The sequence below is a fragment of the Carcharhinus amblyrhynchos genome, chromosome 12, assembly GCF_965287045.1.
Source record: "Carcharhinus amblyrhynchos chromosome 12, sCarAmb.v2.hapA, whole genome shotgun sequence".
In the NCBI taxonomy this organism is placed as follows: Eukaryota; Metazoa; Chordata; class Chondrichthyes; order Carcharhiniformes; family Carcharhinidae; genus Carcharhinus; species Carcharhinus amblyrhynchos.
The window spans coordinates 57,546,276-57,573,244 of record NC_137335.1 but is presented as its reverse complement, the minus strand read 5'-3'; the positions used below and the strand labels follow the sequence as shown (position 1 = coordinate 57,573,244).

Genomic DNA, 26,969 nt, shown 5'->3' with positions numbered 1-26,969 from the left:
CTAGCTTGTTTTGAATTTTCTATTGGGTCCATATTTACTTAAATCTGAAATCGTCCCTTGCTGACTCAAACTTACAAGGGTTTAAATTTGTGCTTATTCCCCATCTGCATGACGAGGAAACCAATCTGAATAAGTGAAAGTGGTCGAACACTCTTTTATGTTCTATATGTTTTTCTGCCAATATCCTAATAAAAAGCCAAAGATTGGCAGAGTTGTGCCATGCAAGCTCTGACTGGTTTTGTATTTCCAGTTCTACAACAGTCTAACACATTGCACTTTAAAGGAACTGGCAGATGTGATTTCAACAGTAAGATTGTTTTCATGTAGAACTGAGATTAGGAGCAGTGGTTAGGCCACTAGCAGCATTGCTCTGCTTTCTCCAGGCCCACCTGGGAGCTTGGCTATCACAGTAGCCTGAAATTGATCTCTTGTCAGAGTTAATAAAATAAGGCTCAATATCACTCACTGAAGGTGACCAGTTCAGGTATGAGGCCCTGTGTTCACTGTGACTGGTTCACTTTGCCTTACGAGTATGAATGAATTCTATTGCATTTTAGTTTCTACTTGAGAGAAGCTCTCTAACTAGTTTTCACCTACTATGGTGAAATTGTGATGGGGAAAGGTGACGAGGAAGGAGGGAAATATTAATTTCATCCTATGAGGCTCCTTTGCATTTGGTATTGTAAATACAATAATTCTAAACTATGAAAGCTAAATAGCTAATAATTTTATATCAAATGTCATCAAATTATCATCTTTTGAATCTATTTAAATTTCATCACTTTATTTCTGCTTTACTGATCTCTTCCATTTAAGTCAGCTCTGCAATTTCTTTTAATCAGTCAAATGGTAAACAACTGCCTGAAATCCTTTGACAGATGCACCATAGAAAGCATTCTTATGTCACAGCTTGGTATGACTTCTCTTCTGCCCAACACTGCAAGAAACTACAAATGGTTGAGAATGAAGCCCAGTCCATCGTGCAATCCAGCATCCCATCCATTAATACTGACGACACTGCTCTGGAAAAGCAGCCAGCATAATGAAGGACCCCCCACACATTCTTCCATTGGGAAAAAGATACAAAAGTTTGCAGTCGCGTACCAACCAACTCAAGAACATCTTCCCTGCAACCATCAGACTTTCGAATGGACCTACTTGCACTAAATTGATCTGCACCTTAGCTATGACTGTAACATTAGATTTTGCACTCTCTCCTCTATGAATGGTATGCTTTGTCTATATAGCATACAAAAAACAATACTTCTCCCTGTACACTAATACACATGACATTAAATCAAAACTGACATATAGGAAAGTTTTAAAGCTCTTAAAGCAGAAACTGTTTACTTTTACTGTCTCTCAAACTAACTCTACTTTGTTGTTTTGGTTTGGATCTGTTCTGAACCTATACAGTCCTCAATAGTGCAATGCTCAGATGACCTGGAATAGTCAATATGAATAAAAATGCTTCATACTTGATTTTCACACTTGCCTTTACTGGATGCTATTTGCTGGATTGTTTAGACATTCTGAAAGGTGGGGCAAGGGGGTGAAGAAGAATCAAAGAACAAATAGGCCCTTCAGCCCTCCAAGCCTGCACCAACCATGCTGTCCGACTGAACTAAAACCTCCTTCTGTTCCAGGAACTGTATCCCTCTATTCCCATGCTATTTATGTATTCATCAAGATGCTCCTTAAAAGTCACTACCGTATCTGCTTCCATTATCTCCCTTAGCAGTGAGTTCCAGATACCCACCACCTGCGTAAAAAACATGCCTCGTAAATCTTTAAACCTTGCCCCTTGCACCTTACATCTATGCCCCCTATAATTGATTCTTCCACCCTTTGAAAAAGCTGCTATCTGTCCATGCTTCTCATAATCTTTTAGATTTCTATCAGGTCACCCCTCAACCTCCATTGTTCTAGTGATAACAAACCAAGTTTCTCCACCTTCTCATAGCTGATGGTCTCCATACCAGGCAACATCCTGGTAAATCTTTTCTGTAGCCTCTCCAAAACCACCACATCCTTCTGGTAGTGTGGTGACCAGAACTGAATATTCCAAGTGTGGCCTAACTAAAGGTTCTATAAATTTGCAACATGACTGGCCAATTGTTAAACTCAATACCTCAGCCAATGAAAACAAGCATGCCATATGCCTTCTTAACTCCTGAATTGTGTACTTGTACCTAGATCCCTCTGCCTATCAATACTCTTAAGGTTTCTGCCATTTACTGTATGGAAAGAGTTTCCCATTTGAACTTAACACAAGTGAGGTCTGTCTGCAAAGATGTGGGATGACTGAAGTGAATCTTATTTGGGAAGAATAAAAGAACAAAAATGTGAAATCTATATGTACAGGGTGAAACCAGTCAGAATTGTGCCTAGAGTTTTGGTCTGCTTATTTAAGGAGAGCTGTACTTACGTTGGAGATAATTTGAAGGAAGTTTTCTTGGCTGATTCCTGGGACGAGGGTCTTATACTCATTGAAGTTTAGAAGAATGAGAGATGATTTTGAAACATAAGATTTTGAGAGGGCTTGGAAGGGAGATGTTGAGAGGATGTTTCACCTCGTGAGGGAACCTAGAATTATGGCCACAATTTCAAAATAAGGGATCTCACATTTAAAATGGAGATGAGGTTTTCATTCCTCAGGGGTTACTAATCTTTGGAATTCTTTATCCCAGGACAGCAACAACTGGTTCATTGAATATATACAGTAAGAAGTCTCACAGCACCAGGTTAAAGTCCAACAGGTCATCTGATGAAGGGGCAGCACTTTGAAAATTAGTGGATTTTGCTACCAGATAAACCTATTGGATTTTAACCTTGTGTTTTGAGACTTCTTACTGTGTTCAGCCCAGTCTAACGCTGGCATCTCTACATCATTGAATATATTCCAGGCTGAGTTGAATTTTAAGAGTTATGGAGGACAGACAGGAAAGGGTTACAGTCATGTTCAGATCAGATGTTGTCTTACTGAATGGAGGAACAGGCGGTGTGAGCTGAATGGTCCATTCCTGTTCTTGTATATTGTTTGTGTTTAGAAATAACCAATCATAATCATGGTCAAAATAAAATCTGTTTTCATTGATTTACTTCACTTAAATTTGAGGACACACCCATTTATTTCCCATTCTGATTGCTTTTTAATAATTAATAAAGTAAAAAGGTGTGTATAAATCCACATAGCATCTTCATCAGATAACAAACAACAAGTTAATTTTACTAAAGGAGAATGGAAATTTAGATTTATGAACAGTGACATAATTTTCAGTCAGCTGTTACAACAGGGGGCTAGATTTTCCCGACCCTTTGGAGGTGGGATTTTGAGGCAGGGAACTGGAATAATAGTGGGGCGTTATATCGGGCAGGTTTCCCAATGTGTTCTCGCCCCTAGGGGAACTTCCTAGACACAGATTGGGAAAGAAATTGTCTCTCCACCCCACAGAGGCAGACAGCAGATCAGAGTAATTAGGGGCATTGCTGGGTATGGCTCACCAGTAAAGCAGTCTTCTGCCAAGTGTGAAGGCCATCAGCTCACTGGGGGCTGCAGGCGAAACCAGGCCAGCGAAACCATGTTGAAGCTCCTTCGTGGAACCCTGTGGGCCTTCAAACTTGGGTGCTTGCCACTGTCTTTTATAAGTATTTTACCCATCTTGTTCAGCACAAATATGTGTAGGTTTTCAAAATATCTTAGTTATGTAGCTATCCCCCTTTAAAAAAAATCAAAGTTCTGCAGATCTAGTTAAAACACTTAGTAGGGTAGGCAGCATCTGTGGAGAAAGAAGACCGAGTTGACTTTCCCATATCATATTCTTTTGTCAGAGTCATAACCCACTTAACCTTGCTGTTTCAGGAGAGGAAACCAAAGAGAGACTGGACGATAAAAAGAAATTTGCAAATGTCAAAGAATCCTATAACACATTGGTTTACTAGTAGTGTAAATGAACTACTGATACCTCACTAAAGTGGTGATAAAAATAGGATATCGAAGATGACAGCCAATCGACAAGTGCTATTTTCATGATTGTTCAATACATGCTATCATAGAACAGTGCTGCATTCACTCATTTTCAGTCTGATCTCAATTAAAAGCTTGTGGAGACGTCATAAACATTCTAAAATGATCCCATACCAATAGGGAATTTCAAAGAAAAGTCATCCCCAGTATATTTTTGCAAAGGTCCAAGCCACTGGTTCAAGGTGGAACAGTGGCACAGTGGTTATTAGTGCCACCTTACAGCACCAATCACCTGAGTCAATTCCGGTCTTGGGTGAGTGTCTGTGTGGAGTTTGCACGTTCTCCCCATTTCTGCAAGGGTTTCCTCTAGGTGCTCTGGTTTCCTCCCACAGATGTGGATGTGCCGGCATTGGACTGGGGTAAACACAGTAAAAAGTCTAACAACACCAGGTTTTAGTCGGTTGGACTAAAACCTGGTGTTGTCAGACTTTTTACTGTGTTCCTCCCACAGTCCAAAGATCTGCAGGTTAGGTGGATTGGTCATGTTAACTTATCCCTTTGTGTCCCGAGGTGTGTAGGTTAGGAGGATTAGCAAGGTAAATACATGGGTTATGACAATAGGGCCTGGTTGGGATGATCTGGTGGAGAGTTGCTGCAGATCCAATGGACTGAATGGTTTCCTTCTGCACTGTAGGGATTCTATGATTCTAAGGTAGCTTTAGTGGGGGGGTCTCTCTGCTACATTAATATCATTAGCAAGTTTGGGCAGCTTCACTAAAGCAGATAGTCTGCCCTGCAATTTTCTGCTTTAGTGCAGTGGTCCTTGAATAAATTGACAATACTGCATTCCCCTACTCACTGAAGCATAATTATTAATTAAAGGGTTCAAATTTCTAGGTATTCGGGGCCAGGATGGATAAACTTGCCCTAGAAGGATTACAAAATATTAATTCGATTAGTTCCTAGGTAGGGGGAATTGTCTGATCGAGGAGAGATCTTGTAGACCAGGTCTATATCCCCTGGAGCTTCGAAGAGAGGGTATCTAACTGAAACAGAAAATTCTTAAGCAGTTTGTCGGAGTAGTTGCTGAGAAAAAATTTCCCCTAGGTGGGCCAGATAGAGAACAGATTCACTGAATCAGAATAAGGAGTCAGCCAATTAGGCCTGAGATGAAAAGAAACTTCTTTACTTAAAGAGTTGTAAATCTTTAAAAATCACTATCTACAATGAGTGTGATGTTTAATCATTGAGTATCAGTATCTGTCATTTGTGGGCAGGATGTTACTTGCTACTTACGAGCCTAAGCCTAAATGTTGTCCAGGCTTTACTTCTTGGGGGTACAAACTGCTTAAATATTTGAGAAGACACAAATGTATTAAACACCATGCAATTATCAATGAACATCCCCAGCTCTGACCTTGCAATGGAGCCAAGGTGATTGATGAAGCAGCTGAAGATGATTGAGCCCAGGATGCTACCTTGAAGAACTCCTGCAGCAATGTCTCAAGGCTGAGAAGATTGGCCTCCAATAATCATAATCATCTTTCTTTGAGCTAAGTATGAATCCAACCAGTGGAGAGGTTTCCCCCTGAATCCCATTCACTTCAAATTTTCTAAGGCTCATTGATACCTCACTTGGTCAAATTCTACCTTGATGTTAAGCACAGTCACTCTCACTTCACAACTGGAATTCAGTTCATTTGTCCATCACTGAACCAGTATTATAGTGAGATCTGGAGCTGAGTGGTCCTGGCAGATCCCAAATTGAGCATATGTGGACTGGCTATTGTTGTTTAAGTGCCACTTGATAGCAATGTCAATGACAATCAGTTTGATGATAGGTGAGAGTAGACTGATGGGGCAGTAATAGGCGGTAAATGATTTGTCCTGTCTTTTTTGGACAGGGCATACCTGGGCAATTTTCCACATTGTCAGGTAGATGCCAATGTTATAGCACTACTGGGACAAATTGTTTGGGGACATGGCTGCTTCTGGAGTACAAGACTGGCCTGCAGACCTTGAAATTTGAACCCTCCAAACCTACAGCAATTATGTGGTCATGCATCTAGCTTCCCTAATCTGATCATTTGGTTAAATCTAGATGTGCGAGAGGTTCAAACTCTTACTCTTGTTACAGCATCAGCTCTGGATTTTAAGACTGTGTTAGCTTAACACAAAGGTTAGCACTGTTTTCTCACAGCAGCAGGGACATAGGTTCAATTCCACCCTTGGGTAACTGTCTGTGTGGAGTTTGCAAGTTGTCTGAGTGGGTTTCCTCCAACACTCCAAAGATGTGCAGGTTAGGTGCATTGGCCATGTTAAATTGTCCCTTAGCATCCAAAGGTCAGGTGGATTAACCACGGTAATTGTGCAGGGTTATGGGGATAGGAAGGAGAGGAGGGCTTGAGTGGAATTCTCTTTCAGAGAGTTGGTGCAAACTTGATGGGCTGAATGGTCTTTTTCTGCACTTTAGGGATTGTATGATTCTGTGCTAATATTCCATTTGACTCTTTTACAGACTTTCTTCTTAATCTGCCTCCTTACTCATGGAATTTGTTTTGCAAGATCTGAATCTTACTTATTTTAAAATCATTGGCGCTGACATAAACTGCAACTTTTGCCTAATGTCTGTCTTTCTCCAAGAATTTCTGCACCAGTTCCATTGTGTTTCTTATGTTGGCACCAGGAAGACAACTCACCATTTCAGGTTGGATATGATAGTAAAAGGCTGCCAGCTGAAAAATGTGCATACCTTCGCTAGGTGAGGTAAAGTTATAACTGACCTTCACTTCCAGTGATATGGTTCAGCAATGCACATATCACCTGATAAATCAGTTATGGCTCCTTTGATCACTCCAACCGTTACTCAGATAACTGTGGTAATTCTAGATCTAATATATGCAAACAAGTGTTGACCCATGCTGGGGATGCATGCATTTATCAAACCAAAATCAATCCGGGCTCACCTGGCAGCTTTGGTGACTCTGGATAATCTCAGGCCAATTGCATATCCTCGTGATGGTGACAACTCATTCGAATGCCTATTAACTTTTGATGGTACTATCTGTGCCTACCATGGTGGCCACAGGTAGCAGGGAATCAGGGTTCTAATTCAGAGAGGGAGTCTGAGAAACAGCTGCCACATCCAAGGAAAGCAGTAGGTGCACAAATTACTGATTCGGGGAGGTAATGATGTAAAATAACAATGCAGGACACTTTTGAGGAGAAAAAAATGGACAGCACGGTGGTATAATGGTTAGCACCACTGCCTCCCAGCACTAGGGACCCAGGCTGGAGCCGTGGGTGACGGTCTGTGTGAAGTTTGCATGTTCTCCCCAAGTCTGTGTGAGTTTCCTCTGGATGCTCCAGTTTCCTCCCGCAGTCCTAAGATGTGTGAGTTAGGTGGATTGGTGGGGCTAAATTGCCCCTTAGTATCCTAAGATATGTAGGTTAGATGGATGATCCATGGTGAATGTGTGGGGTCATGGGGACAGGGCGGGGAAAATGGCCTAGGTAAGATACTCTGTCAGAGATAAGGTGCAGGCTCACTGGGCTGAAAGGCTTTCTTCTGCACTGTAGGGATTCTATGATTCAAGGGGATCTCTGCCTCAGCTCTAATCTCAGCCTAAGGTCAGGGCAGATCAATAAAAGACCGACACCACCCATGCCCAGTACTCCCATGGAGTCCGAGGTCCCACCATTATGTTAAGTAGCATGTTCTATGTTATTAAAATCTTAATAGGGATAGTAGGTCATGCTGGTTGCAGTCTTTTCAATATACTGTATTGAGGGATAAAGAGAGATAAGGTCATTATTAATACTGAGTGCTCCCCCACCGATTACTCCTGAGGACTAATATTTCACTGTGCCTTGGGAAGATTTACTAATACCAAGGCGTTATATAAATATTGTGCATCACTGTTTTGGAGAGGGGAGTGGAAATTGAAGCTAAAACTCTAGAAGTATAAGGATTGAGAAATTAACATATCCTGAACCTTAAACCCAACATCAACCCCCTCCAAGCATAACATTTCGTGTGGAACATAATCCGCAGCACAGCTTTATAAAGAGGCGGACTGGTATATATCTATTTATGTTTGATCTCAATGTTCATTCCAGGGCATTGACCTATATTTAAGCTTACTTAGCCTATTAAGTTGGAGCTGTTTTGCTTTGCTTTCATTATATTGCACAGGACTAACCCTGAGGCACACGAGGATAATCACTCGGTAACAAACAATCCATCAAGTTTCGAAACAATTTTTAGTGAACACCGTGGCCCCGCTTTCAAACGCAGGGAAAGTTCCAGGTGAAGGTGCAACCACTGAGAAGTTGAGGGCAAAGCAATTACACGGTAAAAATACGGATTAATTTCAATCGCTCATCTGGGGCAGAGCTTTCTCTGAATGATTAGTGATAAAACCTATTACTGCTTTCAAGGTGACGTCTCTTAGCCTCAGATTTTCTCTAGTGCATTCTGGAAGAGGCATCGCCCGCGCTTGGGGACAGGAGCTGAAAGGTTAGGTTTAGACAGGGACCGTTACCCCCACCCCCCTTCCTCTCCCCTCCCTCCCCCTCCACTCTGGCTTTGGCACATAGTTGTGTGTCAATTTGTAGATCTGTTTTTTTTTTAAATTTAGGGCTGGTCAGTATGGAGGGGCACAAGGTTGAGTTAATCTCAGGCGAACTGTCTCCTGTCCTTTCTGCTCCCATGCCCAAATCTTACTGAATCACCCACTCTTCCAATTCCAACCCAGTTGTGATAGAAAGCAAAAAAAAAAAACCATGGCCATTCTGAAAATCAAGTTCAACTTGCAGAAACGGGTCAAGTTGGCTCAGGGACTGTGGCTCCTAAACTGGTTCTGTGTCCTGGCTGGGATCATTGTCTTTGGGATGGGGTTGTTCCTGAAGGTCGAGCTCAGGAAACGCAGCGAGGTGATGGATAACGAGGAGAGCCACTTGGTACCCAATTCCCTGATCCTGGTGGGAGTCCTGGCTTGTGCCATCAACTGCTTCGGAGGCAAGTTTAGCTACGATTCCCTGGACCCGGCTAAATATGCCCGCTGGAAATCCCTGCTCAAGTTCTACCTGGCCGCCTGCCTCTTCTTCACTTTCCTGACCTTCCTCACCGTGGTGTTGTGTTTCGTGATGAGGATTTACCTGGAGGACACTCTGGCCAAGGGGCTGAAGAACGGGATGAAATATTACCGAGACACCGACACCCCGGGTCGGTGCTTTATGAAAAAAACCATGGACCATCTCCAGATCGAATTTCGCTGCTGCGGAAACAATGGATTCCGAGACTGGTTTGAGATCCAGTGGATCAGCAACAGATACCTGGACTTCAGCTCCAAGGAGGTGAAAGAGTAAGTAGGAAAAGGGGGCCAGAACACTAGGGTTGTGGCGGGACGGTGGATCAGATGAAATGTGCAAGGTATGGCATGTCTTAACCTTAGCCTTAAGTCATGTTTCTTTTTGCCTTTTTGTGTTAAGGACCTTATAGAATGTCCCTGGTTTTGCTGTACAGGTTGAGTTTTAAACCCTAAACGCCGTTCCACCATCTCTTGGGCGGCACAGTGGTTAGCACTGCTGCCCAGTGGCTTTAATTCCCGGCTTGGGTGACTGTCTGTGTGGAGTTTGCACAGTCTCCCTGTGTCTGCATGGGTTTCCTTTGGCTGCTCCGGTTTTCTCCCACAGTCTGAAAGACGTGCTGGTTAGGTGCATTGACCCGAACATGTGCCCGAATGTGGCGACTAGGTGAATTTCACAGTAACTTCACTGCAGTGTTAAAGTAAGCCTTACTAGTGACTAATAAATAAACTTTTCCCCCCCTCACAGCCGCATTAGGAGCAATGTTGATGGAAAGTACCTGACGGATGGGGTCCCATTTAGTTGCTGCAATCCAGCCTCTCCACGACCCTGTATCCAGCACCAGATCACCAACAACTCAGCCCATTACAGCTACGAATTCCAGACTGAAGAGCTGAACCTGTGGACCCGGGGCTGTAGGCAAGCCCTCCTCAATTATTACACCAACATGATGCATTCCATGGGAGGACTGGTGTTATTTGTTTGGGTGTTAGAGGTAAGAAAGCCAATGATTACAACAAGCTCAAACAAAAACTGCAGCCGGTTTGTAAACGTGACAAAGGATAAAATGTTCTTGCCAAATGCTTCCTGTAAATGTTTTTGCTTAACTGTGAAGATGTGTCTATCAAGCAATAAATAGGGGATAGTTATTACATATGTTTAATGATAAATGACAAAAATCCTTTTGCCATATAAACTTGTTGGATTTTAATCCTGTTGTTATGAGACATCTTACTTTGTGACCAGAGCTCACTGTGGGCAAAGCTATCATTTTCCATTAGGAGAATTCTTTCTGAAAGGTAGAAACATCAACATGAATGAAGACAGCATTTTCTGTTTGTATTTCAGACTTCCAGCATCCGCAGTATTTTGCTTTTGTATTACTGATGTTTTGAATATTTCAAAATGGCCAATGAACTCGACTCCTCTGTATAATGTATGCATAAGGCCTTTAAGTCAGAAAATATTTCTGAGATTCAGCACAGATATTAAATGAACAAACAACTTAAGAGCAAAAGCAAGCTTTTAGTTCTGATGAGTTTATGGTGGCAGCCCACATGTGGCATATTGATTTAAGTGGCTAGAGGGTTTCAATTGTTACCTCTATATTACTTATTACATTCATTACATACAATCACAACTTAACCCGCAGCATCGATATGGATTGGATTATGTTATACAAATTGCAGTAATAGGCTCTGCATAATAGAAATTCTATGGAAGCTGGAAATCAGAAATAAAATTAGATAATGCTGAATACACTCAGCAGGCCAGGCAACATCTGATTGGAGAGAAAGTTAACCCTTTCCTCTCTCAACAGATGCTGCCTGACCTGCATTACCTTTGTACCATCAAGTCCAGTTCACACTTCGAGGATGAATTGATATTGTTTCTCGGTGGCTGTCAATGAATTGTTGAATAGTTTTGTGGGGTTTTATTGCATTAAAGTAAACTTGTTTCACAAATGGCATACATGTTTGATCTTAAACATCTGTTTTCTAAAGCACGGTTGTTAGGTGGAATTAGCTGTGGAGTATATGTGGTTTTTATACTCACCTGTCTCCATAACATGCTGATGTTGAGTTATTCACATTGAAGTAGACTGCTGGTGCAAAATCCTTCTGGGGCAGGCTGAAATCCACATCTACCTAAGGTCCCTGAGCATCTGTATTCTAGTCAATAGTTTAAGAAATGCGCTTTATTAATGTAATAGGGTAAACTATTCGATTTTCTTGGATGTTATGCTTTGGGGAGTAACTTTATTTGGTAGTTACAAAAAAGTTATTTAAACATATTTTGTTGCATTTGAAAACAACAGATATGTGAGCTTTTTTAAATAAAAGTAATCTATACTAAGACAAGATGAGGTTATTCTACCTTCAGTCAGCATAAGTAAGTGCTGAGATGCAATATTAAAACAAATCTTGACAAAAGTTTTCTTTGGATTATTGTTGCTGGCTTGGGATGGATCATGTCTTAATGTCTTGATAGATTTGAGCTTTTGTAATCTTTAAACAGTGCCAGTCTTTGCTCAGTTGGTAGCACTCTTGCCTTTGAATCAGAAAATCCTGGTTGCATGTTCCACCTTAGAGTCTGGAAGATACAATCTAATCTGATACTTCAGTTGCAGTACTGAAGAAGCAATGCACTGTCAAAAGTGTCATCTTTCAGATGCCACATTAAATCAAGGTGTAACTCCTCAGATAGACATTAAAGTTTCCGTACCAATGGTAACAGCAGGAAAGCTTTCGTGGCTATTATCTGTTCCTCAACTAACACCACAGAAACAAGTATCTGGCCCTTTTGTCTCAACTATTTATGGGTCTTGATTTATGTAAGCTACTGCCATGTTTTCCTGTAGAACAACAAAGAGTTAATGAAGCTCTTCTCAATAGTAAAGTGTTTTTGGATGTCTTAAGTTGTAAAAGTTGCACTATAAATGTGAGCTTCTCCTCCATTATACGCTATGATTATACACCTTTGAAGGATTCAGGTTGTATTCAGTACTTCTGGATAACCTGTATGAGACTCCATACACAAACTCAGATCCCAATATGTACATGTGCTGGGCGGGGAGAGGGAAAACATAAAGAATAGAAACACAAGTAGGCCATTCATTCTCCCCGCGTCTGCGTGGGTTTCCTTTGGGTGCTTCAGTTTCCTCCCACAGACCAAAGATGTGCAGGTTAGGTGTATTGGCCGTGCTAAATTGCCCCTTAGTGTCAGGGGCATTAGCTAGAGTAAATGTATGGGGTTATGAGTATAGGGGAGGGTGGAATTGTGTTTGGTGCAGACTTGATGGACCAAAATGACCTACTTCTGCACTATAGGGATTCTATGACCCATCGAGACATCCAATATGGCAATGGTTGATATTTGATTATGGCCTTTTACTCCAATTTCCTGCCTGTCTCTCATAACCTTTTACTCTATTGTAGATCAAAACTCCATCAAACTCAGTCTTGAATATATCAGCCTCCGTTTACTGGGGAAGATTACCAACCCTCAGAAAGAAAATTCCTCTTCAACTAAATGGAAGATCCCTTATTTTTAAAACTATGCCTCCTAGTTCCAGCCTCTCAGTATCTACCCTGTCAAGCCCCCAGATCAACACTCATTTTTCTAGACACCAATATATATATAGGCCCAACTCCATGCAACCATTCCTCATTAGACATCCCCTTCATCCCAGAAGAAAGACAGCATTCCTTGTAATCCACGCAGAGAAGCGGGGAGAATGGAGAGGGAAATCATTGGCAAAGATGTAGAAAGACTATGAAAGGATAATCATACATGAACTTTGGATGAGGCTCATTTGGTGGGCCATGTTGCCTTTTCTTACTTGATGTGTATGATTGTCAGATAATTTAAGCAAAGTAAACTGATGTCACAGTTACAAGTAGTTCCACATATTGTTGCATTGCCCTAAGATCCAGATCATCTGCTATCACAAAGTAAACCCAGTATGGAGATATCTTTCCTACCTTCCCACCCAGATAATATTATGCTCTGATATCCACGTGCTAGAGGAACCTCAAAAGCAAATACAAATAAAGCAAAGAGGTAAAAATTGAACCAGTTAAATATTGTGTTGCCCTGTAATCACAGAATCCCTGCAGTGCAGAATGAGACCATTCAGGTCATCAAGCCTGCACTGACAACTATCCCTCCAGGCCCTATCCCTGTAACTCCAAGTATTTACCCTGCTAATCCCCCTGACACTAAGGGTCAATTTAGCACGATCAACCAACCTAACCCACACATCTCTGGACTCAGAGAATCATAGAAACCCTACAGTGCAGAAAGAGGGCATTTGGCCCATTGAATCTGCACTGACCACAATCCCACCCGGGCCCTACCCTCATATCCCTACATATTTACCCACTAATCCCTCTAACTGTGCATCTCAGGACACTAAGGGACAGTTTAGCATGGCCAATCAACCTAACCCGCACATCTTTGGAGTGTGGGAGGATACCGGAGCACCCGGAGGAAATCCATGCAGACAGTCACCCAAGGCTGGAATTGAATCCAGGTCCCTGGCACTATGAGGCAGCAGTGCTAACCACTGTGCCACCCTTTAATGTGTAAATGATACACCAAAGATACTTATCATGGCCATACAGTCATGGTTACAATCTCATCTGAATCAGAGGGGGTGATTTTCTGGCCTCACCATACCTGCACAGATCACACTAATCCAGGGAAATTGCGTGCAGGCCTAGAAACGGATTTTGCGCCCAACGCCAATTGGTTTGTAATTGTCACAGTCTCTTGCTACTGGCGCAAACCAGATCTCACCCAGAAAAGGCTTGAAGCTGATTAGCATATTTAAAGTAGCATTTAATACGCTTAGCCCGTTCGATGCTGGATTCTCTCAGCTCCTGGGATTTTCTGACCCTCGGGCATGGCATGAACCCAGTGAGAATCACTGGAGAACAGCTGTGATGGCCATGCCAGTGACCTTGGAGGCCATTGAAGTCCCTGGGTGGTTGGTGACATGGCTGCGTAATACCCATTTGGCAGTGCCAACCTGGTACATTGGCACTGCCAGATGGCCATTGCCATGGGATACTACCAGGGCCAGTGCCAAGGAAGCAGGGCCTAAGTGGGCATGGGGCCTGAGTTGGGGGAGCATGTCAGGGGTTAAGGGAAACCCAATAGGAGGGCCCAATGCCCCAGTGCCACTGATCCTTGTTGGGGAGGGTGTGGGGAAACATGCTGCCAATGAGAGGGAGATCCCAATGTCTGTGTGGGGGAGGGTGGGGGTCTTTCAGTGCACTGCGAGATCAGGGTGTCCTTTCAAAATGGCACCTAATCACTTTGCAGCCAGGCTCACCAATGTGTTCAGACCCCATCATTCCCAGGACTGGTGCACAACTCACCACTCTCCCAAAAAAAAGACTAAGTGTGGGACAATTGCGGTGTACAACTGGTGCAGTTCAGTCAGGTTTTCTCGCCCTATGACACTTAATCATTTTTTGGGGGGAATTACCACCCAGAATGTTATGAGATCAAGTGCCACTTTACAGACACAAGCTTAAAATGTAGGTTGACACTCCTAAGCAATACTGAGGAGCGCTGCATGATCTGAGTTGGCAACTTTCAGTTAAGTTGTTAAACCTAAGTTGTGTCGACCCATTCAAATGAATATTAAAGATGTGACGATACTATTCAAAAATGTGCAGAGTAGTCCTCCCTGATATTAAACAATAAAAATATTAAAAATACTTGAGGTTTGGAAATACGTATGGAGAGAAAAATACAGTTAAAGTTTCATGTGGATGACCATTCATCAGAAATCAGTCTGATAAAAGATCATTGACTTGAAATATGTACTCTGCTTCTTTCTCAACAGATGCTGCCAGACCTGCTGAGAATTTCCAGCATTTTCTGACTTAATATCAGATTTCCAGCATTTTCTGACTTAATATCGGATTTCCAGCATCTGCTTAGCTTTTGTGCTACTTTTCACTGATGTCGTGGCTGATATCTAGCTTACAACCAGAGCCAGTAAAACCAGATTCCTGTCAGTATCCCCAGTCCTAAAAGTGGGACCTCAGTGTGTGTGCAAGTTGATAAGCACGTTTCTGCAAGTATTTAACTGGCTAGAAAGTGCTTTGGATTGTCTGGAAGTTGAAAAGGGAGCTAAATAAATGCAAGTCTTTCATTCTGTGCTTAAAAATTGCAATTACATACAGTTTTGAATAAGCTTTTGGAACTAATTTTTATAAAAAAAACGTAAGAACATAAGAACTAGGAGCAGGAATAGGCCATCTGGCCCCTCGAGCCTGCTCCGCCATTCAATAAAATTGTGGCTGATCTTTTTGTGGACTCAGCTCCACTTATCCGCCCGCTCACCATAACCCTTAATTCCTTTACTGTTCAAAAATTTATCTATCCTTGCCTTAAAAACATTCAACTGCTTCACTGGGCAGGAAAATTCCACAGAATCACAATCCTGTGAAGAAATTCCTCCTCAACTCAGTCTTAAATCTGCTTCCCCTTATTTTGAGGCCATGCCACTCGTTCTAGTTTCAGCTGCCAGTGGAAACAAGTTCCCTGTTTCTATCTTATCTGTTCCCTTCATAATATGTTTCTATAAGATCCCCCTCATATCTCTGATGATCTCCTGAATAGGAACAACAGTAATGAGGGTAACATGATGCCTTCATAGAAGTTAACGAGTGGGGAGATGTGGGGGCGTGGGAGCGCGGGGGGTGGGGGTGGTGTGCGAGGAAGGAAGAAAAACTCTTCAACCAAAGTCAGTGCCAATATTTTGTTTTTAAACATTGAAATCAATTATAATGGGAAAACTTAATATGCCAATAAGTGTAGAAAACTTATAATATTAAAAAGTTACGGAGCAATTTATTGGAATACACTTATCCTTCAAGAGACCATAAATCCTACACTTCAGTTGTACAAAGCTTCCTGAACTGAATGTTATTGTGTGAGATAATGAGTTGTAGCAGTTTATCCACATGTTTGCCCATTTCAGAGCTTGAACATTAATCCTTGGAAGCGATCATGGTGAGTCAATGTCTGACTTTGAATTTGGAAAAAAATTTGGTGCAGTTACAGCTGTGTTGACATGCCATTATAACAGGAGTTTCAGATAATGGCAGAAACCAAGACAATGAGATGGTGTATTTATTATCTTCTGTGTTCAGGGAGATTGGCACCAAAGCAATCTAATTCTCAATACTGATTGAACTATACTGCTGCCTTGTTCTGGTTTCCTTCCTGGCCTTTTGGAGGCTGTTGCAGGGCAGATCTGTCAAATCAGGTTGTGTGATAATTGCAAGCAGTGAACAAGTCAGGGAGCTTCACATTTTCAATCTGTTACTACAGTTGTTACATAGCGAGGGCATTGTTCCTGGAGCTTACATGTGCCGACAAAGAGCATTTTTAAGTTTCTTGCTGTGTGTCCAACCAGAACTACTTCACAGAATTGGTATAGTGCAAAAGCAGGACGTTTGGCCCATCATGTCTGCACCTGCTCTCCGAATGAGCAACTTTCTAGTTCCATTGTCCAATCTTCTCCACATAACCCTGCACATGCTCTCTTTTCAAATAACAGTCTAATTCCCTCTTGAGTGTTTCAATTGAGTCTGCCACCACCATGCTCTCAGGCAGAGCATTCCAGACCCAAACCATTCACTGTGTGAAAATATTTTCCCTCATATCATGATTGTTCCTTTTACTAATTACTTTGAACCTGTGCCCTCTCATCTCACTCATTTCACAAGTGGAAACAGCTTCTCCCTATCTACTCTTTCCAGACCCCTCATGATTTTGAATACCTCGATCAAATCTCCTCCCAGCCTTCTTTTCTCCAAGGAAAACAGTCTCAATCCAATCTGTCTTCATAACTGAAGTTCCTCAGGAACCATTCTTGTGAATCTTTTCTGCATGCTGTCTACTGCCTTCACATTCTTCCTGAAATGCAGCACCCAGAACTGGACACAACTCTCCAGCTGAGGCTGAACAAATGGCTTGTACAAGTTCAACATAACCTCCTTACTCTTGTACTCTATGCCCCCATTAATAAAGCCCAGGATGCTGTATGCTTTATTAACCATTCTATTTGTACACAGATACATTCATGCCCCTCTGCTCCTGCATCCCCTTTGCCCATAAATCTGTCATGTAGCACTGCACCAAATACCTTTAGTGAGTCTATGTACACCAGATGAACAGCATTGCCCTCACCAACCCTATTATCTCCTCAGAAAACTCCAGTGAGTTAGATAACCATGATTTTCCCTTAAGAAATCCATGCTGGCTTTCCTTAATTAACCTGCATTTGTCCATGTGACTATTAACTTTGTATCAAATTATTGTTTCTCTAAGTTTCCCCAACATTACACTCATTGGCCCATAGTTGCTGGGCATATCCCGACAATTTTTTTGAACAAGTGTGTAATATTTGCAATTCTCCAGTCCTCTGGCACTACCCAAGTTGAAGGACGTCTGAAAGATTATGACCAACGCCGCCGCAATTTCCACACTCGCTTGCGGTAGCATCCTTGGGTGCGTCTCATTCAGCCCTGGTACCTTACTAACCTTAAGCACATTTAATCTATCTAATACCTCCACTTTTTCAATTTAAAACTCTTCCAGTGGTGGCACCGTGACACCGTGGTTAGCACGGCTGCCTCACTGCGCCAGGGTTTGATTCCCAACTTGGGTCACTGTCTGTGTGTGGAGTTTGCACATTCTCCCTGTGTCTGCATGGATCTCCTCCAGGTGCTTCAGTTTCCTCCCACATTCAAAGATATGTGGATTGGATGGGTTGGCCACTCTAAATTGCGCCTTAGTGTCGGGGGACTAATTAGGGGTTATGGGGAAAAGGCCTGGGTGGGAACGTGGTCACTGTAGACTCGATGGGCTGAATGGCCTCCTTCTGCACTGTAGGATTCTATGATTTTAGCGTTTGAAATACCTCCGCTTTTACCATGGCCTGGGTCACATCTTCTTCCTGTTCAAACATGGACCTGATTATCCTGAACCAAGGGAGAAGACCAATCCAATCCCAGTGACATAATTATCCCTCAAGGCTGTCTGATCATTCACTAGGTGCCTCGATTATCAAGGGCCATCTGGCTCAGATATCAAAATGCAAGGTTCCATTCATCTATCAACAGATATGTCTCATGTTGGAATTAACAGAATTTCAGAGCAGCGTTTACCTATGGAGGAAGTTTGCTAGTTGACTATTAGACAAATGGCAATGAGGTAATGTTCCTCTCAAAAGCAACTCTTGTTTCCCATTTGCAGCAAATATAATTCGCAAAATACATTGGCAGACCACTTTCTATTAATAAACCAAGTTGCTTACTTGAACAAAGGCTTTCCTGTGTGTGAATACCACTGATCCGGGTAACTGGCTCACTGTTTTCTACCTGTTCTTTAGGTGGCTGTGATGGTTGGTGTCCAATATTTGCATACATCCCTGGATAGCATTGCAAATCCTGAAGATCCTGAGTGCGAGAGTGAGGGTTGGTTATTGGAGAAAAGCGTGAAGGAAACATTTAAATCCCTGCTGGAAAGCATTAAAGAGCTGGGTAAGTTCAATCAGGTAGCTACAGCCGAAGAGGGGCAAACTGAAGAGGGGAAAGCTGAAGAGGGCAAGACCGTCGCCACAGTCAGCTGAGGAGACTGCAAAAACCACTGGGGGTGGTGGGTGGGTAAGGGGAGTAACAATTTGGGACTCTGAAGGAAATGAAAACGAAAGAAATGTACAATACAAAACCAGATAAATAATTCCTTTATTGTATAATATATATCACATGTACCCAAAGAAGGATTTTATTCTCCTGTATTTTGTATTTGTACTCCATCATGTGATGTAAGCCATCTACCACCAACCATATTATGTAATTCACCTATTTACACCTGGATTGTCAATTTATATTATGTTAAATTGATTTTGACAATTTGTGCACTACTCAATCAGCAGGAATCTCTTCCATGCTTTGTACTATATAAAGTGGTAAATATAACCAACGTGTCTGACTCTGGAAATATGGATTGTGTGACAACGGTACTTATGTAAAACACTCCTGCCATCTTTAATGTAGCTTAAATGCTATGTGAAGTTATATAGTATATATGCTGTTACAACATAGGGTTCAATATTAAAAGCATCTTCCAAGAAAAAGGACATTTTTCATTAAGTGAAGATTTCCATTCATATTTCAGGTACTTCAAAACTTCACCTAGGGAATCCAAAACAAGATCAAATAAATGTAACAACTCTAACTTACGGATAGAACTAGAATGTTCTCTCTTACAAGCAGGGCTGCTATTAAAAGCAAATAACATGGATGGGAAATTCAAGATGAAAGTTGGTTCAGATTTTAGAAAACACACATGATGTACAAACTTAGGCAATATGGTATTCCCCAATAGTTCCTAAAATCAGCTTCACAAACATGAGGAAATCCTTGTCTGACCCGTAAAGCCCCCCAACAATTGTCTGCAGTGATTCAGTTGGGTAGGAGATGCAGTTAAAAATTAACAACCCCTCAAGTGTACAAAGAGTTATTTTTCAAGATTTTGTACAGCAATTACTTTTTCATATCCAATTGAAGCTAAACCGTGGCATGGTTTGTTCATTAAATGTGATTTTTAAAAATAAATAGCTTTGCAGTCGCTGCCGAAATGTTAGTTTTATTTAGGATAGACTCTGTGTAATTGAATCGCTTATAATATACTAGTTGAAAATTGCTACATAGCCTTTCAATTCAGGCAGTCTGAAATCCTTTTGAAGATGCAGTGTAATTTGAAACAGCTTCAAAAGAAGTCTCATAAACCAATGTCCTTCTTGATTACTTGAAGCATTTCTCTGTGTTAGCAGTTTGACATGCAACTGTCCACTGCAGCTTGAAGGATAAAAGTGCTTAACACCAGTTTACAGGATTAACTTCTGTAATTCTTTTCAAAGGAAAGACAACTAATTCATCCTGACATCTAAATGCACACAGGAATGTAATAAATACAAGAGGACATTGTCCCGTATGGTGCCATAGGCAGCACGGTGGCACAATGGTTAGCACTGCTATCTCACAGCACCAGGGACCTGGTTTCACTTCCTAACTTGGGTTTAGTGTCTGTGTGCGGTCTGCTCGTTCCCCTAGTGTCTGCGTGGGTTTCCTCCGGGTGTTCCAGGTTCCTCCCACAGTCCAGAAGATGTGCTGGTTAGGTGAATTGGCTATGCTAAATTCTCCCTCATTGTACCCAAACAGATGCCAGAGTGTGGTGACTATGGGATTTTCACAGTAACTTCATTGCAGTGTTAATGTAAGCCTACTTGTAACACTAGTAAATAAACTTAAAACATAAATGTACAATGCTCAACATAGTGTGTAGAAAGTTGACATGAATTGTGATGGAGGCATCACTGGTAAATTAGCATTTATTGTTTATCCCTTATTTCCCTGGAGATGATGATGGTGTCTTGCTGAGATACAACCACAACGCTGGTTGTCTCATACAAGCCAGTAGATCCTCTTCTTTATAACACATTATAGTACTGGAAGTGTTTTTAGTGACGATTGGTAATTACTTGGTCTTTTGTTCCAGAATTATGTAAGCAATTGAATTTAAATTTCCCAGCTACTGAGGTGGGATTTGAACGGAAGACTCCAGATCATTAGTAGCTGGATTATCAGCCCAGGAACATAACCACTTGGCTACTCTTCCTAAACTAGCAATAATTCCTTGCACCAGCAGAATATCTTGTCATGAAATATCTCAGGACACTTCACAAGGAAACAGATGAAATAGAATCAGGACAGTGAAAAGGATACATTCAGAGAAAGCTTTCAGAGGCAAAGAACAAAACAGTGAAGTAAAGCAAAGGCATTTAGTGAGCAAGTTCTCATTGGACACCTGCATGGAAGCTTCGGATGAATTATAAGCAGTTGGGAAGAGAAGGAGGATAGACAGCAAGTCAGAGTCAAGTCTCTCAACCTTCTCATTGAGAATTTTATTTATTCGTTCATGGGTTGTGGGCATCGCTACCTAGGCCAGCATCTATTGCCCTTAAGGTGCAGTGAGTTTCCTCGTATTTTGTTCCGTGATTTTGACCCAGTGACAGTCCAAATCAGGTTGGTGTGTGGCTTGGAGAGCGTCTTCTCATGCATCTGCTGCCCTTGTCCTTCTCTAGGGGGTAGTGGTCAAAAGCTCATCCAATACGGAGTGTTTTTCCCTGCAGAAACCCTTATCCATCCTTTTGTTGCTTTATAGCTTAACTTTCTTCACCGGTGTTCAAAACTCATTAATACACAAATTCAAACTTGAGAGTATTATTAGAATTTCGGGCTGTGTGACAATCTCTGCTTCCCTTTCCAAATTCCATCAGTTTTTGTTTCCTAAAGCACTGAATTGAAAATCCTAGTGTGGATTTATCAATGTCTTTGTGGCCTTATGCCACGTTACTTCTACAAAATCTTCCAGCCTGTGCTTTAAAGACATTGGATTTCAAATTCAGTGCATCAGGAAACCACTGGAAGTCATCTCAACAGTAATGATTGTCAAGCAGACTTAGTATGGGCATTAGTGTTGGGTTCCACAGCAGTTTGGAAGGGGCTGACGAAAGTTAGCCATGAGGTAACAGAAATATTGATAACAGATTCAGCAGGAGGAAGTACTCAGATGATGGACAGACTTATCAGTTGAAAGATTGGGAGAGCCCAGGACATGAATGCATTGATTACAATTGATGCAACTCCTCGATAAATCTAGCAATAGACAGAGTGGCCATTGTGAACGTCCCTCCTCACTTCTTCAGATACTTCTAACAAGGCATGCATTCTCCAGTGCAAAGCTTGATTTTGTTAGTGATAAACATTTATCTTAATTTCCTGGATGTGAGTGAAAGGTTTTAGTATTGCTTTTATGCTTTGCTCAGTTTCTGTTTCATGATGTTGAATCCTCAAATGAATTTTGACAAAAGTGAAGTGTTGTATTTTGTTGAAATGTTAATTTGGAGGCAGTGACGTATTTTGAAAGGATTGACAAGCTAAGTGTTAAAACACAATCCTTCTCAGAAAATAATAAACATACTCAAATTGTAATATCTCTTGAATGGAAAATACTTCTCTAGCATGTACTGCTGCACGTGACTACAAATTCACATTTTGTTAAAGACTTGCACTCAAGGTCCATAAGCAGTGGTTGCTCTAATGAGTTAGATGAACTTAAGGTTTTTCAGAAGAGACTTGTTCCTGGCCCTTCGAATCTCAAACCTTTTCTTTGAACTTAAATAGCAATTCTCATAACACTTGTATTCCACACGTGCTTTTCCATGACATAACACGTGAGGGGTCTGTATGTGCAAGGGTAGATACGCATAATTGAATAAGGGAGTATGCATGGAAGGCAAGCTGGCTGCAAATTAGTATTTGAACACTGGCGCCGAGAGTGAAGATAAAGACAGACAAACTAATGGATTGTGTTGTGAAAACAATTAAAATGTTGAACACATTTTTTTAAAATGCAGTGATTGCTAGTGCATGAACAAACTTCAGCTATATACCAACAATCAAATAAAGTTTAGAATTAACAGGTATAAGAAGTTAAATGCTAACAGACTCTACTATGGATATTAATCATGCATCTGGCTTCACTAGCACAAGTTGATGACATTTTATGGACTTCCCAGTTAGACAGAGTGAAGATCATCTCCCACAGGTGAGTTCCGACTGCGAACTGAGGGAAAGTTTTCATTTTAAAACAGAGGCAGAACTCTAAGAAAATGAGAAATTCAGAAAATGTATCACAGAAAAGAGAACAGATCAGTTGATTCTTGATTTTCCAAATGTAATTTATTTTAAAACTGGAAGAATGGAAAATAATCCATATAATTTACAAGCTGTAAATACGCAGTATTGAAAATTCCTTGTTCTTCTCACTGGCTAGAATAATCTGCACCATCAATTTTTCTAACTAGCCCTTTGTCAACATAAAATAGGTGATTTTAGGGTGTTTGTGTTTTTCTTAAAAAATAGAGCTGTTCTTAACATGTATTCTGGCCCAATTTCATAAAATATTGTGAGCAGTGAATATCCTTAAACACGGAAAGCAGGCACAGTTATTAGTCCAACAGGTTTATTTGGTCACACAAGCTTTTGGATAACTGCTCCTTCATCAGGTGAGTCTCACCTGAGGAAGGAACAGCACTCTGAAAGCTTGTGCTACCAAATAAACCTGTTGGACTTTAACCTGGTGTTGTGAGACTTCTTACTGTGCCTACCCCAGTTCAACGCTGGCATCTCCACACTAGAGAGAGGGTGAGGTGACGGTGTTTGGAGCAGGTTGAGGGGGGGGGGGGGGGGGGGGGGGGGGTGGGGGAGGTGCACAACACCCAGGAACATTACAAACAGATCACTGATTGGTGTTGTATGTTTTACTTCCATCTGGGATTTTGGTAAAAGCTTGTCAATGATTTATGTAGCCAGGCTTATTCACAACAATATAAAGGCAACAAACTCCAACAAACTTCCTTTCAGGGAAGGGCGATTAACTCATGCTGCAATGCTTTCAGTGAAAGAATAACACATCAATGTCATCTACCTCTCAACTTCTGGCCAACAAATTGAGTAAAACCACAATCGGAACAGTTACTGAGATTACACTTCTTCATGTATACCAAAGCCCGAGATGGAATTGTGCAGTTTTTGCCAAATTACAATGGGATCTCTCTACAATTGGTCTTTTTTTCAACGACCAATACTATCAATCAATAACTGGTTAATAGATTACTGATAAAGATAGATTATTGATAAAGAAGGGTAGGAGAAACTATGCAGCTGGGCTAGCGCTTAATATAAAAAAGGACAGCAAGAGTTTTTATAAATATATAAAAAGGAAGAGGCTGGCTAGGGTGAACGTTGGACCCTTAGAGGATGAGAGGGGGGACTTAGTGGTAGGGGATGGGGAAATGGCTGAGGTCTTGAATAACTTTTTTGTTTCGGTCTTCACGGAGGAAGACGTGAATAATTTGCCGGGTGTTAGCGATGGAAAGGTGGTAGGACTGGAGGGTCTCAATGACATTATTGTTACTAGAGAGGCGGTGCTCGACAGACTAGAGGGACTGATAGTGGACAAGTCCCCAGGACCGGATGGAATGCATCCGAGGGTTCTGAAAGAAATGGCGGAGGTGATAGTGGATGCCTTGGTGGTTATTTTCCAAACGTCGCTGGATTCCGGGAAGTGCCGGAAGACTGGAAAACGGCTAATGTTACGCCGTTGTTTAAGAAGGGTGGCAGGCAAAAGACAGGGAATTATAGGCCGGTTAGTTTAACGTCTGTTGTGGGTAAAATGTTAGAATCCGTTATCAAGGAGGAAATAGCGAGGCATCTTGAGGGGAATTGCTTGATAGAGCAGACGCAGCACGGTTTCGTTAAGGGGAAGTCGTGTCTGACAAATTTATTGGAGTTCTATGAGGATGTGTCTAGGGCGGTGGATAGAGGAGAGCCGGTGGATGTGGTCTTTCTTGATTTTCAGAAGGCGTTTGACAAGGTGCCTCACAAGAGGTTATTGCAGAAGGTAAGGGGGCATGGAGTTGGGGGTAGGGTGTTAGCGTGGATAGAGGATTGGTTGTTAAATAGGAGGCAGAGAGTGGGGGTTAATGGGTGCTATTCGGATTGGCGGTTGGTGACTAGTGGAGTGCCCCAGGGGTTGGTGCTGGGGCCTCAGCTATTTACCATTTATATAGATGATCTGGAGGAGGGAACCGAGTGTATGGTGTCGAAATTTGCTGATGACACCAAGATTGGTGGAACGGCAAATTGGGCGGAGGGTGTGGAGAGTCTGCAGAAGGATCTAGATAGGCTGGGCGAATGGGCCAGGAAATGGCAAATGGAATTTAATGTTGGCAAGTGCGAGGTGGTCCACTTTGGTAGGAATAATGGTAGGAAGGACTATTACTTACGTGGCGAAAAACTGCAGCAGGTGACGGTGCAGAGGGACCTTGGGGTCCTTGTGCATGAGTCGCAAAAACCCAGCCTGCAGGTGCAGCAGGTGGTCAGGAAGGCTAATGGGATGCTGGCCTTCATAGCGAGGGGGATTGAATATAAAAGTAGGGAGGTCTTGCTGCGGCTGTATAGGGCATTGGTGAGACCGCAGCTGGAGTACTGTGTGCAGCTTTGGTCGCCGTACTTACGCAAGGATATTTTGGCCTTGGAGGGAGTGCAGAGGAGGTTTACTAGGCTGATACCGGAGTTGAGGGGGTTGAGCTATGAGGAGAGGCTGAATAAACTAGGCTTGTACTCGTTAGAGTTTAGAAGAACGAGGGGAGATCTCATTGAGACATATATGATGATGAATGGGATGGATAGGATAGAGGTGGAGAGACTCTTCCCGCTCAGAAAGGACAGTAAGACTAGGGGGCACAGCCTCAAGATAAAGGGGGGGCGGTTTAGAATGGAGTTGAGGAGGAACTTCTTCACTCAAAGGGTGGTGAATCTCTGGAATTCTCTGCCCGTTGAGGTGGTGGAGGCTGCCTCGCTAAATATTTTTAAGATGCGGGTTGATGGGTTTTTGATAAGTGAGGGGATTAAGGGTTACGGGGAGAGGGCGGGAATGTGGAACTGAGCCACGACAGATCAGCCATGATCTTATTGAATGGCGGGGCGGGCTCGAAGGGCTAGATGGCCTACTCCTGCTCCTATTTCTTATGTTCTTATTATGATATACATTCAGTATCCTTCACGTATTTGCTTAACTCAGCAAAAAAAAAGGTAGCTTTTCTTTCCACTTCTCTGTATCTCTGTTGTGAAAATACTGGCCAGAGACTGATGTATAGAAGTACTGTGCTAATAATGAACAGAGCATATACTATGATTTTAACAAAAATGACTCACAAGGAGAACACCTATGAAAACAAAAGGGTTGAATGGGGAAGTTTTGCAAGCTCTCAAGCTCTTCCCTCCTTTACGTTGCTTTTTTAATAAAAACGTTACTTCAATTTTCCCTCTCTTAAAGAGAACTCATACCAAGGAACTCCATAGGAGGAACAGCCCTGCTATACTCAGTTTGAATGGCTTTTCTTGAGTGAGAGAGAACCTGATTCTGAGTAGGTGATTTCTATCATTGACACAATCACATCTAAACTTTACCTATCCTCATCAGCATCCACATGTACTTTCAGTAGAGGTTCTCAGAGAAAGACCATACAAGAACAGCATGATTAGTTTTTGATTTGTAGCTCAAGAAATTAAGAATAGCCACAGAATTCTTGTACTGTTGCAGTTGAGAAGCTAAACTCAGGGCAACCCAGAAATCAAAACAAAAGTTATTTTAACATGAAAGACTCGACCCATACCATATATTTTACACATTGGAATGACTATTTTATGATTAGATTTGACCAGACAAATCAAACTATATTTGTACTAAATACCAAAATGGATAAATTTGTAGTGCCCCTTGTGTCAAGAGTGCACATCTATGTATCCAATTGAGAAAAATATTTGGAAAGGATAAAGTTAATACCGCCAAATGCTCAGAACATGGATTCTATAATGCAATAAATACTAGCGAAAGTTAATCCACAGGATGGAGTAAGTGGTGGTTTTTTAACAAGTGATACAATCTTTCTAGTTACAAGATGCTTTTAATCAAAAAAAAACACATGCATATTACAAACTAATTTGAAGCAGTCTCCAAATTACTAAATATATGCAGCTCAGTTATTTTATTAATGCCACAGAATTTTCATTTACTTTCTGTACCTTGTAACGTCTTCAAATGTTACTTCAAGGTGGAGTAAATAGGATTAAAGGCTAATAAGATAATCATCTTAATCTCAAGATATCATTAAAAACTGCAGCTGCAAGCTATCCAGGAATTACAGAAATATGGTAAGCTTACAACTGACAGATCTGGGCCACTAAAGGAC

The 26,969-nt window shown here is 41.7% G+C and overlaps 1 protein-coding gene across 1 annotated transcript; it reads left to right on the top strand.

Annotated features, from left to right (window-relative positions):
* The first annotated feature begins 8,155 nt into the window (after positions 1 to 8,155).
* prph2a (peripherin 2a (retinal degeneration, slow)) lies at positions 8,156 to 22,143 on the top strand. The gene is made up of 3 exons (XM_080200594.1): positions 8,156 to 9,333; positions 9,806 to 10,052; positions 18,477 to 22,143. Exons 1-3 carry the CDS (start codon positions 8,753 to 8,755, stop codon positions 18,714 to 18,716), a joined length of 1,068 nt encoding a protein of 355 aa, XP_080056720.1. The 5' UTR covers positions 8,156 to 8,752; the 3' UTR covers positions 18,717 to 22,143.
* The last annotated feature ends 4,826 nt before the right edge of the window (positions 22,144 to 26,969 follow it).

Excerpts from the sequence above, each read along its gene's own strand:
- prph2a (XM_080200594.1), top strand. The coding sequence starts at position 8,753 with ATGGCCATTCTGAAAATCAAGTTCAACTTGCAGAAACGGGTCAAGTTG. Across the intron at positions 9,334-9,805 it reads AGCTCCAAGGAGGTGAAAGA|CCGCATTAGGAGCAATGTTG; the intron begins GTAAGTAGGAAA and ends CCCCCCTCACAG. Across the intron at positions 10,053-18,476 it reads TATTTGTTTGGGTGTTAGAG|GTGGCTGTGATGGTTGGTGT; the intron begins GTAAGAAAGCCA and ends CCTGTTCTTTAG.